General features: G+C 37.1%; 1 protein-coding gene across 1 annotated transcript in view; it reads left to right on the top strand.

The window, feature by feature from the left end:
* The window catches only part of ADAMTS6 (ADAM metallopeptidase with thrombospondin type 1 motif 6), a 309,107-nt gene that overhangs the window by 272,888 nt on the left and 18,537 nt on the right, over nucleotides 1–17,682 (top strand). The window contains exon 22 of the mRNA XM_059417959.1: nucleotides 8,992–9,196. Within this exon, the coding sequence (XP_059273942.1) occupies nucleotides 8,992–9,196 (205 nt within the window). The remainder of the gene's footprint in view (nucleotides 1–8,991; nucleotides 9,197–17,682) is intronic.

Genomic DNA, 17,682 nt, shown 5'->3' with positions numbered 1-17,682 from the left:
TTACAGCTCACTGTAAAGGGAGGTACAAGCTGACAGCCCATTCATGTTAATGATGACTTTTTTAAAAATTTAAATTTAGGGGCTCCTGGGTGGCTCAGTGGGTTAAGCCGCTGCCTTCAGCTCAGGTCATGATCTCAGGGTCCTGGGATTGAGTCCCTCCTCGGGCTCTCTGTTCAGCGAGGAGCCTGCTTCCTCCTCTCTCTCTGTCTGCCTTTCTGCCTACTTGTGATCTCTCTCTGTCAAATGAATAAATAAAATCTTAAAAAAAATTTTTTTTAATTTAACACTGTGGACCTGCTGTCGGTGAGTCCCAATTTATAATCTGTAAGAACAGAAAGGTTTCTGGGCTGAGCAAAGGCATAATTAGAGACCCCTGGGTGACTTAGTTGGTAGAGCATGAAGCTCTTGATCTCAGGGTCATGAGTTCAAGCCCCATGTTGGGAATAGAGATTGCTTTTAAAAAATTAAAAAGAAAAAAGGCAGTGACTACATGAGAAAAGACAAAAATGCTGAAGACAAAGGTACTGAGTTGGTCATGATCTCTGTAGGGCTTTTGCCTGTTTGACAACTGTAAGACAGAACATGTGCAAATGGCATTTCATCCTTGTTTGAGAAATCAGGGTAAACTTAATCTCCTTGGTTAACGATCCAAACTTGAAATTAATAGGGAAAAAGTATGCAAATGAATTTACATATCTCAAGCTCTGTAGAACTGAAGAGGAAAGCTCTATATGCAGTAACAACAGAGAAGTCACAGTAAAGGATTGTGTCCCTAATGTGTTTAAAGCAAGATAAGTTCCTTATCTTTGTTTCAATACAATAATGCCTTATGAACTTTCATTTCCCAAAGTCAGTGTCTGTCCAAATATTTGAATCTCAAAGGGAGATATTCACTGCTAGTGTCTTGAAACAGTTTAGGGCGGTGACTACCAAACAAAGAGCACAAAGAATCTAGAGTGAAAGTAGTTTTTATTCTAGGACCTTTATTTATTTTTTAAGATGTTATTTATTTATTTGAGAGAGAGAATGTGTGCGTGGGCAAGAGAGACAGAGAGCTAGAGAGCACAAGCACAAGCAGGGCAGAAGGGCAGAGAGAGAGAGAGGGAGAAGGAGAAGCAGACTCCCTGCTGATCATCAAGCTTGAGGTGGGGCTGGATCCCAGAACCCTGGGATCTTGACCTGAGCTGAAGGCAGGTGCTTAATTGACTGAGGCACCTAGGTGCCCTATTCTAGGACTTCTATAATTTCATGTTTTGTTTTTTTTTTTCAAAATATGACCACAGTGTAACTAATTTGTTAAAATCTAGACCCAGGGAAGTATAGAAATATGACCTATAATATGTATTACAAAGGCATTTGTTTTTTTTAATTTTTAAAAATTTTTAAAAATTTGATTTTTAAAAAATTTTTAAACATTTTTCTTCTTTCTGCCAATTAGTTTTTATAAATTTAACTCGAAAGAAATGGGAAGACTATATAAACTCATGCATAGAAACCAGGGCCAAAATTTTGTTCCTTTCCATATTTCCAATAACTTTCAACATTACTTTCATATAATTGTACATCTCAACTCATCAAGTTAATTTCCTGACACTCAGGATCTTAAGTATTGTGTTTGGTATTTGATCAGCCATTTAAGACCTCTGAGTGGTCCTGGTCACACCGGTTTTATTTTGGCTTCAACTTTTTTATTTGTTTCAGCTTAAATGCTCTTCAAACATTCTTTGAGATTTCAGTGGTTTATCATTCTGTCCCACATGTTGTGGGCTTAGGTATTACATTGGAGTTGTTTTGTAAATATATACTTGTATGTATGTGTATGTATACCTATGTGTATACTATATATACTATATATGTGTATATATATATATATATTTTAAGGGTAATTGACATTTGAATTAATGTACATAATTAAAATTAAGTTTTCTATCTCCTTTCCTTTTGTAATTCTAAGATAAAAAGTTATTTATTAACTTTTTTTAAGTTTGGAGGTAAGAAGATGGAAATTGAAAAGGAGAAATAAAAAGAATATGAAAAAGAAAATTTGGGCTGACTTTTTCAGAAAGAGCTAAAGATAGGTATCTAAAATATTACTATTTATTTGTCCATTTTTTCTTAGTTCCTTTTAAATTTCTTTTATATTCCTTTGAATTCAGACTATGAAAAAGAAAATCTCAATTCTTTAGAACGGTGGTTGTACATCATAGAATTCCAGAGATGAAAATCATTGAAAGACTACTGAATTCAATAATACTTTCTAGAGATATTCCAGAGATGAAAATCATTGAAAGACTACTGAATGCAATAATACTTTAAATTAGTGTGGAAGAAAGGAAAGGAGATTTTTTTTTAGGTGATGATGTGATAATCCTATTTGGTTTTGTAATACATATTAAAGCATATTTTTAAAACACAGATAAGTAGGGGCACCTGGATGGCTCAGTGGGTTAAAGCCTCTGCCTTCGGCTCAGGTCATGATCTCAGGGTCCTGGGATCAAGCCCCGCATTGGGCTCTCTGCTCAGTAGAGAGCCTGTTTCCTCCTCCATCTCTCTCTGCCTGCCTCTCTGTCTACTTATGATCTCTGTCAAATAAATAAATAAAATCTTTAAAAACATAAAATAAATAAAACGCAGATGAGTAAAAATAAGAAAATGAAAAATACCTGTAATACTTAAAATATCACTGTTAATATTTTGAAGTATTATCTCCAGTCTTTTTTCTATGCTTGCATAGACATGTATATAAAACAAAATAATATTATATTATTTCTGATGCTCTGTAGTTAGTTCTTAACATATTTTGAACATTAAATGTCTTCTACAGAATTTAGTAGATATGTCATTGCTTAATTAATGTTTTCTACTGCTGAACAATTGTGGCTGTGTCTTAGCTTTTGATTCCTTAAGATACCACAGCATTAACAATTTTTGCAATTAAAACTTTGCTCTCTATAACTATGCTCTTATGGTAAATAAATGGGAATAGAATTCCTTGTTCAAGTGGAAATATATTTAAGTCTGTAAAACATTGTCAGATTGTTCTCCAGAGATAATGTATGAGTGTATATCCCTACTAACAGTGTATTAAAATGTAATTTCCCTGAACTGCATAATACTGGATATTATTATTATTATTTTATTTCATTTCATTTCATTTCATTTCACTTAATTTTATTATTAGAGGCTGAGTGAGCAAGGTAGGGAGAAGGGACAGAGGGACAGGGAAAGAAAGAGATTCTTAAGCAGGCTCCACGCACAGTAGGAGCCCAAAGCAGGGCCTGATCTCACAATCCTGAGATCATGACTTGAGCTGAAATCAAGAGTCAGACACTTAACAGACTGAGCCAACCAGGCATCCCTGGATATTATTATTATTAGAAACAATCTTTGATTATCTTATGGGGGGAAATAAACCTTGATACCTAATTGTTGTGTTATGTTACTTCTTGGATTGCAGATGAGACTGAACATTGAAAAACTATGTCCAGGGGGCGCCTGGGTGGGTCAGTGGGTTAAGCCTCTGCCTTCAGCTTGGGTCATGATCCTGGGGTCCTGGGATTGAGTCCCACATCGGGCTCTCTGTTTGGCGGGGAGCCTGCTTCCCCCTCTGTCTCTGCCTGTTTCTCTGCCTACTTGTGATCTCTCTGTCAAATATATTTTTAAAAAAAGAAAGAAAGAAAGAAAGACTGTATCCAGTAGCCATTCGTATTACTTCTTTTTGATTTTCCCTTCCATGGCCTAACCTATACCATTTTTCTACTGAAGTGTTTATCATTTTGTTGCTGATTCCTATGAACTCTTAATGTGTTAAGGGTATTAATTCTTTACCTCCATTTCAAATATTTTTTCCTAGTTTGTCATGTATTTTCCATATTATTTATGGTGTTATGATCTGTTTTTACTCACAGAAGTCTTAAAATATTAACATAGAAAATCTATCACATTTTTATTTCTTTCTTAGGTATAATGTTTAGGAAGGCTTTATCCACTCTAAGATTGTATTATCAAAGTTTCCTTCAAAGTTTTTCTTCTTTTTATAATGTAAACTTTAATCTTCTTGAAATGTATTTGCCTACTTTGAGGAAAGGTCTATATTTATTTCCAAATTCCCAGTTCCATTATTAAAATTTTAAATGATATTTTCAAAATCAGAAATTATCTTTTTAAATAATGAAATACTTCAAATGTCTCTTAGTCATATTGGAGACTTTATAAGGAGGGTGTGGAAAAATAGAGGGTAGTAAGATTTATCATTGTGCTTTATAAAGAAAATGACAGGACTAGGAAAAATAGATGAGAGAGGCATTGGTAGAGAAATACTAATTGTGTTTATTTGGAAGACCTTCAAGGGCAGAGGAAGCTTTGCTGTGAAAAAAATTAATGTGCTCATAGCAGCAGCTCTTTTGTGAGAAACAGTGTAGTAGTCAAGAGGGTAAGGTGAATAGGGACAGGAAAAAAAAACAAGAATTCCAGAGGCATTCAGTAAAAATGGTGGGATTCCTAACAAAGGCTCACATAATTGGAAAAAGGAAAAGGGAGGGGTTGATATTAAAGATCATGGCTGATAGCAAGCTAGTGCCCCACCATGAGAAAAGGAAGTGATGCTGAGCTGGAATCCAAAGAGAATGACCAAGAGCTCAGTTTTGACCATGCTATCTTTCTATGGCAAAAATGTTTCTATATATGGCCTCATGTGAAGAATTCTTGAATAGTGAATATTATTCCCGTATGATACTGTGGTTTTTAAAGTTGTGAAAATAAGAGGGGTGAAAACAATAGAGTATTATACATTGTGACCACAAACTAAGAAACGTTTTTTTAAGCAACTGCAATGTGAAAGGCACTGTGCTTTGGGAGAAATGGCTGCCTTGCCTAAAGACAATGTAATTGGGTAAATACCTATAAAAATAACTATAGCTTTGGCAAAATATGTTAAACACAATAAGAGAGTTATAAACAAAAGTGCTAAAGGATGCTTGGGCTGGGGAGAAATTTTTACTCAGTTGTTAGGTTAGGTTTTATTTAATGGTATCTTTTATGATATAATGTTTAACAATTATATTGAGTCATTGTACCTCACCCAAGGACAAACATAATATGTTATTTTAACTTTAGAGAAAGTTTCATCAGAGTCTTCTATAAAACTCCAAAATTTAAGAGCTGCGGACAATCATAGAAATCATGTAGGCCAACTCCCATCATGATGAGAGTATGTTAATCTCTGGTGATGTTTTCTCATTGTACCACACACCACTAATCAAATATCTGATGGCACCTGAATACTTCCAGTACTTAATACTTGCTTATTTCATTGCCACAGTCTCAATTGCTGTAATTTCAGAGATATTTATTACATTCTTTTTTTTTTTTCAATTTAGAAAAATCTCAGCTGTTTCCCTAGACAGCTGTATATCCTAGACATTTCTAGGGTATAGATGCTTATACTTAATATTAGTTTTACTTTCCAATTAATGAGGAATGAGCAGATTTTCTTTTCTTTTTACCAACTTAATGTTTAGCAATTTTTTCTAAAACCTATTTTAAAATCAAACAAAGTTGTACCATCTTAATAAGTAATTGATAGGTTACATGTATTGAATCTCCCTTTGAGTAAAGACGCTATTGTGAGATTATGAAGATTTTTTAAAAATTTTTGTTATGTTGATTTGTGACAAGGATTGATAATTAGATGCTTGACACTAGGACAGAGGCTGGAAAATATCCCAATCTCTCTCTTTTAATCCAAACATCTAATATCAGTTTATTTTCATGTGTTCCGCCATTTCCCTTTAAGTTAAAAAGCAAAAATAATACTCTGCTTTTATGCTCGGTTCTTTCTTCAAATATTATGGTTAACCTAGGTTAGGGGAAAATATTTTATAATGTGTCTCTTATTCCCTGCCCCCAATAATATTCTTGTTTGTCCTATTAATGTACAGACACTATGGGTCAAATTGACACAGTCTGCACCACACCACTCTTATTTCAGACACTCAATCCTGAATGCTACGAGTTGTTAATGTCTAATGGATATGAAGACACTTGTGAGGACGAAAACAATTTGATCACTTGGTGTTGGGAAGAGCTCAGAAAGAAGCATTCCCAGTGTTGTTCAGACTATAACAATTCAACCATTGATATTTCCAGAATTTTTGTGTTCATATTTTTACCACCAAATCTAGAGGAGAAAATAAGGAGGTCATCAGAGGGTCAAATACAATGGGAAAAGTGAAGGTGAAGGAAGCTGTATGTCTTAAACTGGATAGAGGAATAAAGAAAATGCAGTGGCAAAATTGCCAAACTATTTAAATAACTCGGGTGTGATTTATAGAGAGACATGGGAAGGGATGATTTGGTGAGCAATAAAGATTCAACAGGGACTGAAATCAGAGTTCGAGTCAGAAGGGAAATTGGGAGGGTGGTTAATACTTTTACTTTCATACACTCCAAATTAAATGCTGGACTGATACATCTAGACTAAGAGACGTTTGGCAATAAAAGAGAGGGCAAAGAATAAAAAGGCGGAGGTGGACCTGACCTCGTCCAGCAAAGAACAGCAACACCTCCTGAATCACTGCTGTTACTCTGGGCACCTGTGTTTAATTTGAAGGCCTCCATCCCTCTTACATTATGAGACCTAATGAGATCATGGCTGGAGGTGGTATGACTGGACTTTTTGTGGCTGAGTTGTACACATTTCTGTTTTATCCCCTAATCTTGGTGATGAAATCACTGTTGCGAATTGAATCAGAGTTTCACTATGGCTGGCATGCAAGTTATTATTCTCAGCACACATTTTCCTCTTTACCAAAAATGGTACTAACAACTTGGGATCATGTTCATCTGTGGAAAACAAAATGAAAAGAATATGAAAATCCTTTAAAAATCCTCTGGAAAATGACTTAGAAAAACAACATTAACATCAGATTCTCAGGATTAAATCATCATTCTTTAAGTGAATTTTAGGTTGAAAATTTTCAGTTTTTGGAAAGATATATTCTAACTTTGAGAAACTGGTTATTTACAATATTTTTAAAAGCTATAACTAAAGATAATACAAATAATAGTGAATAAAGGCCATTGTTGCATATTTGGCTAACTACAGCTCAAATATAGCACCTAGTACTCTGACATCAATGAGGTGTTACCTCCTACATACAAAACTTGGCACAATTAACTAAGCTCACAGAAATCGTGAGAAATTCGTTCTTAAGCTTTCATACTCTTCTGTCTAGAGAGTCTCTTACCTAAGAGTTGAACATATCCACTGAGGATAGTTGCATAATCTATAATCACAGATTGAAGAAAATGACTTGTGACCTCATGCTTGTGACCTAGATCCTACTAGTTAGCAGAGTTAAGAATGAAATTCAGTGGAGGCAGTAATTGCTGGGGGATCTAATCCTAGTTTCAATACTGCTCTTTTCATGATTTTGGAGAACCATTTTCCTCACACTACTCTGACTTCCTCTTCTATAAAACAAAGTACAAAACCTTGAATATAGTTGGCATTCAGCATATATTTATGAAATTAAATACAATATTATAACTATCAGGATTCTGGTTGGAAATAACAAAACTTCGACTTCAGCTACTTTTTGCACAGAAGAGGGTTTGTTGGTTTACTTAACAAAGCTGGGGGAAGGGCCATGGTGGCTCTCATTTAAGGAAGGGCTCCAGGACTCAAGTACCATCAGGGCTGTCTAGTTCCTCTGCATTCTTTCACCTCAGCTTATTCCACTGGCAGGCCACGTGGCCGCCAGCAGCTCTTACATCTTAATGCTCTTTTGTGACAAAAAGGAAAAGACCCCTTTACTCTAGCATAGATAGAAAAATTTTAAAGCCAAATTCTCATTGGTCTGATTTGTATCTTGATTCATACCTTTTGACCAAATAATGTCCCTCAGAGAGTGAGTTCTGCAGATGTTTTACGTACATACACACATGCACACACATATACACACATTGAAATTACATATATGTGAAAGTTCAGTGATGACTTTAGGGGAAAAGAGTGGTTCACCTATAAACGTGAAACGTGTTAGTTTTGTTTTCGGTTTCACACACTAGCTGCATAGAAGCTGTTTTCAGGAGTAGAGGGATCAAAACAAGGGACCTCCATGTTTTCACGAAGCTGGCTCAGGCTCTGCTCCTGGTGCAGGTGTTTAAAGACTCCTACATCTTCAGGATGGACACCTGGGCTCTCTCTGCCCCATTAGCATAGTAAAGGCCTTCTATCTTATGCAGAGCCTGACATGCATTTCTGAAAAACAAACAAACAAACAAAAAAGCAAATTCCTACCTCCTTTAATGTGGTTTTAGCACAAAATCCTTGATTGCAGGAGAACCTGCCTCAATGTGATAATAAATAAAGCTTCTGCCGCTTTTTTGTTGGATGTCAGACACAATGTTAGAAGCTTTCAGTGGTTTGCTAAAGCAAGCTACTACTGGCTCCAGAAATCCCATTATGAGCAGATCTTCTCTTGATACATTCAGCATGGCAAGGATGTAGGTTGAAACTGATGATGGGCATTCACATCACAAAATTGGCAAATGGAACAAATCAAGACCCCTGCCCTCCCATACAGACTTGGTTGTTAAACTCTGACCTAGCACATAACTGGAAGCCTCATATTTATTATTTTACTTAATCCTCATCACAGTCTCATGATGTATATTGTTATCTTCATTTAAAAAATTAATTTAGAAAAGGGGAGATATCAGTGTGGTTAAGAACATACATTGCATTACTTGTTTGGACCTGAATTCTGTCTGCTTCAAAGCCCACACACTACACTTGGAAGGCAGCTGACCATGTGTTATCTTTTCCTTAGCAGCCCTTCCATTTGTCATTTCTCACATCAACCAACACTGAAATGTCAGCTCTTTTAGGGAGAGAATGTAATCCATTGACAAAAGTGCTTTCACTCAGCTAAAAATCTCTGGCTACACTGAGGAAATGTTCTGTGTTTCTTCCACTTCTTGCTGCAGGTGGTTCATTGGGGATTGGTTGGAGTGTAGCAAGACTTGTGATGGTGGAATGCGCACCAGGGCAGTGCTCTGCATCAGGAAGATTGGACCTTCTGAGGAGGAGACACTGGACTACAGTGGTTGTTTAACACACCGGCCTATTGAAAAAGAGTCCTGCAACAACCAGTCTTGTCCACCTCAGTGGGTGGCTTTGGACTGGTCAGAAGTAAGGAAACATGAGGCTATATATTTTGAGATCCAAAGCATTTAATACTAAGGACACCTAAGCATGTGAACGCCTTAGAACTCAACAAGTAGGGACTCCTTAACAGTAAATTTGGTCCTGTTATATTTTATTACTGCTTGTCAGGAAGTAAGGGGTTTTTTTGGAGGGGGGACATAGTTAAGGAAATCAATGAAAAACTAGACATCAATGTGATTAAAAATAAACCCAAAGTGAATTTGAAAGAATATAATAGTGAGTACTCACATAAGTGATTTTTCTCCTTCTTTGCTATTCTTCTTTTTCTTCTTTGCTCTTCTTGAGCAGCAAAATAAGCTCAGAATTAGTGATAGATCTTTTCTCCTCGTGTAATGTAGCCTAACTACATAATTCATACATACAAATATTTATCAATTTTTAATCACTTACTATGTACCTAAATATGTTTTAATTGCTTCTGTTGCATCTGGGGAAGAAACATGGATTTGAGGGTTATAATATACCAAAAAGTCAAATTCAGATTTTATCATTACCTCTGCTTATATGCTCGGAGAGGGAGACCTAAGATAATGGTTTTCCAGCATACATGTGTATAAAAGAGCCTAAAACAATCCAAAGGACTCAGAAAAATGGTCTTATGAAAAATAAGGTAAGAGGTAGAGTTAATTCTTGACTCCTCATTCTGCATGAGACATAAACATATAAACACCATGCCATTCTCCACATTTCCCAAAGAAGAGTTGAATTCTTCTGTAGTGTTGGTTAATACTAAAAAGAATGAGTACCTGGCTATATAACTAAAGGTCATTCTTCCAATTTAGCCCAACAGGATGCATTCCTGCTGGAAACATTGTGGCACTTGCTTTGGGTATTTCCTGTAGACCTCATAAGTTTGTTAAAATAATAATAATAATTAATAAATAAACAAACAAACAAACAAACAGAAAACATACATTATTCTTTAGGAACCCCCAGATGTAACTTTTCCCCTTCTGAATCTTACTTCTAGAGTGGCCTTATTTTACTAGAGGCATGGGCCTAAAAAAGGGACTGTGTTTAAGGTGGTACATGGAAATGGGAGATTCTAACCCATTGTGGTTATCTATGGAATCTGTGGTGGGAGTTGGGAGTGTTCTCCCAAGTTTCCTGGCCAAACTCCAGCTCCAGTAATTACATCTGCCTACTTAACTTTTGTGTTTCAATCAAATGCAGAGATATGCTTGGTATTATTCACTGAGTGGTTATGGAAAACAATATGAAGTTTCTGTTCCTTAAAAGTGAGTGGATTAACTCCTAAATTGATTTTTTTTAAAGGTTTTGTTTATTTATTTATTGAGAGAGAGAGAGAGCACAAGAAGGGGGAGTGTCAGAGGGAGAAGCAGACTCCCTGCTGAGCAGGGAGCCCAATGTGGGACTTGATCCTGGGATTCTAGGATCATAACCCGAGCCAAAGGCATTTGCTTAACCAACTGAGCCACAAAGGTGCCCCTCCTAAATTGATTTGAAAGATAAAACCTACTGATAAAGAATAGACATTCTACAGAGTTATTCATAAATTGGTAATTTTACCTGAAATTCAGTGCCTAAGACCCTCTAGAAGTTCACAAGTAGTTACTGAGAATGATGACAAATTTGTTATTAGAAAACCATAGTGGAAGACATGACTTTTGTCTTCAACAGTTTTAAGGTTTCAGGTCAAGTCCCTACTTATAATTTAGTGCTAAATAAACACACTGGAATGGTCACTACAAATAACACAAAGGAATCCTGTAAACTTGGGAAAGTAAATGTCCATGAAACAACTAGAGAGGGCACCTGGGTGACTCAGTGGATTAAAGCCTCTGCCTTCAGCTCGGGTCATGGTTCCAGGGCCCTGGGATCGAGCCCCACATCGGGCTGTCTGCTCAGCAGGGAGCCTGCTTCCCCCTCTCTCTCTCTCTCTGTCTGCCTCTGCCTACTTATGATCTGTCTCTGTCAAATAAATAAATAAAATCTTTAAAAAAAAACAACAACTAGAGAATAATATAAGAGTGTTTAACAAATGAGGTAGAAATGTATAAGTGATATAGAAATTTAGAGCTGAGAAGGTCAGAATAGACTGAGGTAGGATCAGAAAGATTTTTAGGTGATGGGAATTAAACTGAATATTGAAATACAGGATATGAAATAGGGAAGAGATTAGAGAAACTGGAGAAGATATTCCTGATGTCAGAATAAAGTTATTTATTCAGTTACTTATTCAGAAAATATTCCTGAAACAACTGAGTAGAAACACAGAGATTTTGTGGTCCAAGTAAAAAGGATTGAATACAGAAACTTAAACATCACCTTTCTACCCAAAGTGGAAAAAAGTAATTAAGTTCATAAGCAGACACAAGAAGAAATTTCTGCAAACCATGAAAACACTAAAACCACACGCACAGATTTCACGTTGATCTCTTGATCTACACTTTTATGTATCAGTAGATTTTTATTTTAACATAAAATAAATATAATCACCTTGAGAAATGGCATATGCATAGTTATTGTTATTTCCATTTCAAATACCATTTTAAAGTTTTCTTCTGAAATCAACTTCATATAGGTTGTAATTGCCCTACTCTTCGAATTTTGATTCTCTCTTGTTTGTTTGTTTTTAGAGAGAGAGCACACGCAAGCAAGCAGTGGGGCGGGGAAGGACAGAGGGACGGGGAGAGAGAGAATCGGAAGCAGGCTCCACACCTAGCCCAGAGCCCTACATGACACCCCATCTCAGGACCCTGAGATCATAGCCTGAGCCAGAATCAAGATGCTTAACCAACTGAGCCACCTGGGTGCCTCTAGAATTTTGATTCTTACCTATCCATTCTTAGAGGTGACTTGCTCAAATAGGTCTGAGGGGCTCTTAAGCACTCCTGGAGCCTGCCTGAAGAATAACATGAATAAGTTAGGTGGGCTTTTAATCACATTTCTGCTACCTTCTTTAAGGTAGCTAAGTCAGGAGCTCCTGAGTGGCTCAGTTGGTTAAGCACCTGACTCTTGATGTGGGTTGAGGTCATGATCTCAGGGCTCTGAGATCAAGCCCTGCATGAGATCAAGCCTGTGTGGGCTCTGTGATAAGCACGAAGCCTGCCTAAGATTTTCTTTCTCTCGGGGCGCCTGGGTGAGTCAGTGGGTTAAGCCACTGCTTCGCCTCAGGTCATGATCTCAGGGTCCTGGAATTGAGCCCCACATCGGGCTCTGTGCTTGGCAGGGAGCCTGCCTCCCCCTCTCTCTCTGCCTACTTGTGAGCTCTGTCTCTCTGTCAAACAAATAAATGAAATCTTTAAAAAAAAAAACATTTTCTCTCTCTCCCTCTGCCCCTCCTGCCACCCACCTCAACCCCCACAGCTGCTCATGTACATGCGCTCAAAAACAATAAAATATATAAAGATTTTAAAAAATTAATTAGGAAAAAAAAAGATAGCTAAGTCAAAGCTTAGGAGAAAGAGGTAGTGCGGAGGATGTGGTATGCACATGTTGGGACTACTGTTTCAAGGGAAGCATTGGTGGCTGCTGTTGTCTCTCCACAGACAATCTGAGAAAACTGTAGGGGTAGGCATAGGTCAAGAAATGCTGCCATTATCATCTCAAAGATTCTAGTTGAACACTGTCTGTACCATCATCTTTATTCTTTGGATCTTCCTCAGGAAAAAGGACCTAAGCTTTATGCCATATAGGCTTTCCTATTTATTTTCCAAAGGAGTGGTCCACTCTCACACTTCCATTTCCTTACTTTACTAGGATGGCCACTTCTTCCCTAGATGGATTAAAAATAAACAAAAGTAAGTAATATTAAGTGAAATAAATGTCTGAGTAGCTATGGAGATCAAAGTGAGAACAAGGAGCCTATTCTACCTAAAGGAACAGAATACCTCCCACTAATGAAAAGAGGAGGTCCTAGCAGCAGAGCAGGGCATATTCTATCTTTTTTAGTTAACTGCTACAAATATTTCACACAATATTCTTTTGACACGCCCCTGGAAACTTCCCTCTTTTTTCAGCCCCTTCCCCACTTCCAACTATCAGCTGTCTGAGCTGTGCTAATCACAAGGGAGAGGTTCAACTGGTGAAAACATGTTGCAGCAAGAGGAATGTACCCTTTGACCTTTTCCTTTTCTTTGCCAGCGCTCTAATATAAAATTTCCATTGTTCCAAAGCCAGGAACCATTTTTCGTTTTCCCCATCAGTGAAACCCACCCCGTGTTTATGGCAAAAGAAAAAAAAAAAAAAGCCAAATTACCTTGGTGGAAAATGGCTCTTCAGCAATCTTTTGTGAAAGTAATGAAGGCACGGCTTTCCATTTCCTATAATCTAGCTTCACTCTTGGGATCACCCATGCTATGTTGGACTTAAATGGTTTTCTCTTTTTGCCCTCTCTTGGCAAATAACTTTTAAAAGCATTGCTGCATTCTGTGGATGGGCTCCAACAATCCTAAGCCATTCTTTTGATGTATTGGAATAGTTTCTTTTGACTCCCACAGAGCAACCATTGAAAAAGATCTGTTTCTTGTACTTACTCTTGGACAAGAGGATAACTGCTGGCATCATATTCAATTGATTTTATAGGATGTACATTCAGGTAGCATTACTTAAGAAGGACTGAGGGGCATGGGGTGTTGGAAAGGGTGGAAAACCTACCTTCAGGGGACTGTGCTTTGTATTTGAAGAATCGCCTTGCTGATTCTTAGGTTCTACTCTGGTGCTATAACAAAGTGAATTAAACCTATCTCTCCAGAGAGAACTCAGTCCAACCGCAAAATGGTAATTTCTATCCTTTACATATGAGAGCCAAATTCTTTTCCCTGGTGTGGTTCCAAATACTTTTCTCTACAAAATATGTTTTTTCTTTTTAATCATTGATCATTAAAGCTAAAGCATAAATGCATCTCTCATAAAAATTAACCTGAGATGAAATCCTACTGAGATGAAAACACAAAACAAATGGTCTGGTCATATTTTAAATAATTGTGAAATTTTGATTTTATGAATAAATAAGAAAAATAGGTATTTACCTGCAATAAAGAAAAGTAGCGAGAAATAATTTACCAAAGAATGGATTCAGGGCTCCTGGGCGGCTCAGTGGGTTAAGCCTCTGCCTTCGGTTCAGGTCATGATCTCAGCGTCCCTGGAATCGAGCCCTGCATTGGGCTCTCTGCTCACAAAGGAACCTGCTTCCCCACTCTCTCTCTACCTGCTGCTCTGCCTACTTGTGATCTCTCTCTCTGTGTCAAATAAATAAATATAATCTTAAAAAAAAAAAAGATGGATTGTCCACTGAAATAGTATCTTCTACACAGCAACCTATAATTTATTGTGAGAATGAATGGAATAGATTTTGATGTTTATAACTATGCTTTCATCTAAAAAAGCGAATTCTATTACTCAACTCAGGATTCAATATCTAATTGTTACTAATGAATTTTAGTGTGTAGTAAAAAATATATATATATATGTAAAAATCTACCCTTTATGTGGGCAGAGACCAATGATTATTTCTGAAGAATGCTCTGAAGCATTAATACCTATTAATCATATACCTAATCATGGCTACTTCTTGCTTTTCTAAAATTTCCTATTATTTTATTTTATTTCATTTATTTATTTTTTTAAAAGATTTTATTTTTGGATTTGAGAGAGAGATCACAAGCAGGCAGAGAGACAGGCAGAGAGGGGGAAGCAAGCTCCCCGCTGAGCAGAGAGCCCGATGCGGGGCTCAATCCCAGGACCCTGGGATCACGACCTGAGCCGAAAGCAGAGGCTTTAACCCACTGAGCCACCCAGGCACCCCAAAAATTTCTTATTTTTTTAGACAGTTAAATAAAACTGAAACTATCAGATGGATAAACATGTTTATCAGAAGGCTAGAGAGATGAAATGTAGGCTGTATAAAGCAGAAGGAAGAAATAAAAATAAAAAGAAGCTGAGAGACATCTCTGCTTGAACATCTCTGACCTAAGATCAAAATAATTTGCCAGATAGAGCTCTCTTTGGATGAACCTGGTCTAAGTGGCATCCCTAATGCCTTTACTGTTTTTTTTTTTTTTTTTAACAAGCAACTGAATTTTATAATCTCCCTTAAGAAGTACAATATTTGCAGAGAGCAGAGGTGAGGCTTTGGCCACAGACATGTAGTATTTGTGGCTAGGTCTGCAGTGTATTTATTGAATCAGAAACTGGCAGAAATGTAGTTTTCAGTCATTCATTATTTTGAGAATCCAGTGGATTATCCCTACTTCCAGTGCAATGGGAAGGAATATCCTCAGCTTATTTAATGGAGTTGGGCTATAATTTTCTAAAATTATTTTTTGCCTCAGTAGAGGTTGTCATTGTATTCTCAGTTTTGCGAATAATCATATGTTGTCCCACAGAGAGTTTATGTCTCAGTATATTTATCTTTCAGAGCTTTGTTCTGGTAGAAACTTGCTATCTGAATTTATCTGTAAATCTTTCTCAATGCTTCAGTTTCTCACCTATGGAGTAGGTGTGAAAATAGTACTTCCTAACGTTTCTGTGAGGATCAGGTAGAGTATGACATGCAAAGTACTTAGAACGGTCTGGTGCTTAATAAATATTAGTGTTGCTTTCTCTTTTTATTCTTCTCCCTCTTGATACTAGTGTTACTTGTTTCAGTTTGGTTTTGGTTTCCTGGGAACTTCTTGACATGAATGAATGAATGGTCTCTCATTGCATTGTCTTGCTCCCTTAACTGTTAGCAGGACTTTGACATAGGCTCTTAGCAAAAACTGCTAGATATTACCACATTCTTCAAATAATAACAGAAGCTTCTTGCTACTGGAAAAAGGTATTCAAATATGAAAAAGCATATGTCTCCAGCTTTTATACACATACATATGCTTTTAAAATGTAAAGGGAGAGGGGAGTGGCACAAGTGTATTTATTAATAAATGTTGCCAATATGGAAAACTAATCGTAGCTTAAAATACTAAAATTGAATTTCTTATCTTTCCTATGTATTTTTGCCTATCTCCCTAAAGTCAGAATTATTCTTCCTTTTGTATCTAAATTTATTTTTTAATAATTAGTTAATACTTCTTATGTGTTCCCATGACTTTGTTTCTGCTGCTGAGAGCTATAATGTGGATCACAAGGCCTAAAATTTAGTTCCTCCTCTACCATTTGCTGTTTCACCTTAAATGACTTAAGCTTTCCTTATCTGTAACTGTTCTCAAACATTTGTGTAAGAGCAATGTCTTTGAAAGCGTTTCATGTGTGAGCTGTGAAACTCTAATGAGATATAAGGTAGTAGTGTTATTATTGATGATAATACTAAGCAATAAGAAAGTGACAGAACTATCTTCTAAGGCCTTGGCTTCTAACGCTGGTGGATGGTGGGAAGACTTCGTGCAAAGTCAGGAGGACTAGACACGAGAGAGGCATGCTCAAGAGAATAGAATCAGGGCTTTATTCATTCTACAAAACACATGCAGGAGATGATTGCATGTCTTGGTTTCTTGAAATATAAAGTATTGGGAGTGTTATGATGATTACATAAGATAGAAAGTGCAGAGCACATAGCATAATGCCTAACATCCAGGAGACAGTGGGAGTTAGTATTGGGTCTGCCATTTAGTAGCTGCAGACTCTACCACTTGCTTTTAGACTGTTTCCTCATTTTAAAAACAGAGTAATAATTGTCATCTGACAGTACTTTTGTGAAGACCATGTAAATTATAGCACTTAGCACGACACTTGGTGTATACCATGTTTATTAAATGGTATCTGCTATTATCATCATATTTTTAGTAGTGGTTAACTAACGGAAATGACAGCAGCATTGGCATTGTGTGTGGCACTGGGCTAGCCCTGGAGAATACAGCACATTAGTGTGGAGCGATGAGTCTGAAGAGGTAAGCGTAGCCTTCCTATCAGGATATAGTAAGCATATTTAGAATTTGAATTTTATCTTGTAGACAATAGCAAGCCATTGAAGGATTTTTCTGTTTTAATCATGAGAGCATATAATTGGATTTCTCCTTTGGAGAGTGAACTGAGATAAGAGCAAGAAACAGGAGACCTCTTAGAAAGCCAGTGCGGGGGCACCTAGGTGCAGTCGTTAGGTGTGTCTGCCTTGGGCTCAGGTCATGATCCCAGGGTCCTGGTATCAAGCCCCACATCCATCTCCCTGCTTGGTGGAGAGCCTGCTTCTCCCTCTCCCACTCCCCAGGCTTGTAGTGCCTCTTTTGGTGTCTCTCTCTCTCTCTGTCAAATAAATAAAATCTAAAAGAAGGAAGGAAGGAAGGAAGGAAGGAAGGAAGGAAGGAAGGAAGGATAGAAGGAAGGAAGGAAGAAAAGGAAAGAAAAGAAAGCCAGTGCAATATTACATGAAGAAAATGATGTTCGTCTGAAGTAAGTTAGTGACAGTGGAGACCAAGAGAAATCAATAGATGTGAGAGAGCTGTAGGGGCTCCACACTCACCAGGGAGTCAACTTGAGGATTCTCTCTCATT

This window comes from Mustela nigripes, chromosome 12 (genome assembly GCF_022355385.1).
Source record: "Mustela nigripes isolate SB6536 chromosome 12, MUSNIG.SB6536, whole genome shotgun sequence".
NCBI classification, from domain to species: domain Eukaryota; kingdom Metazoa; phylum Chordata; class Mammalia; order Carnivora; family Mustelidae; genus Mustela; species Mustela nigripes.
The sequence above is the reverse complement of the archived record's forward strand: the minus strand, read 5'-3'. Positions and strand labels throughout refer to the sequence as shown.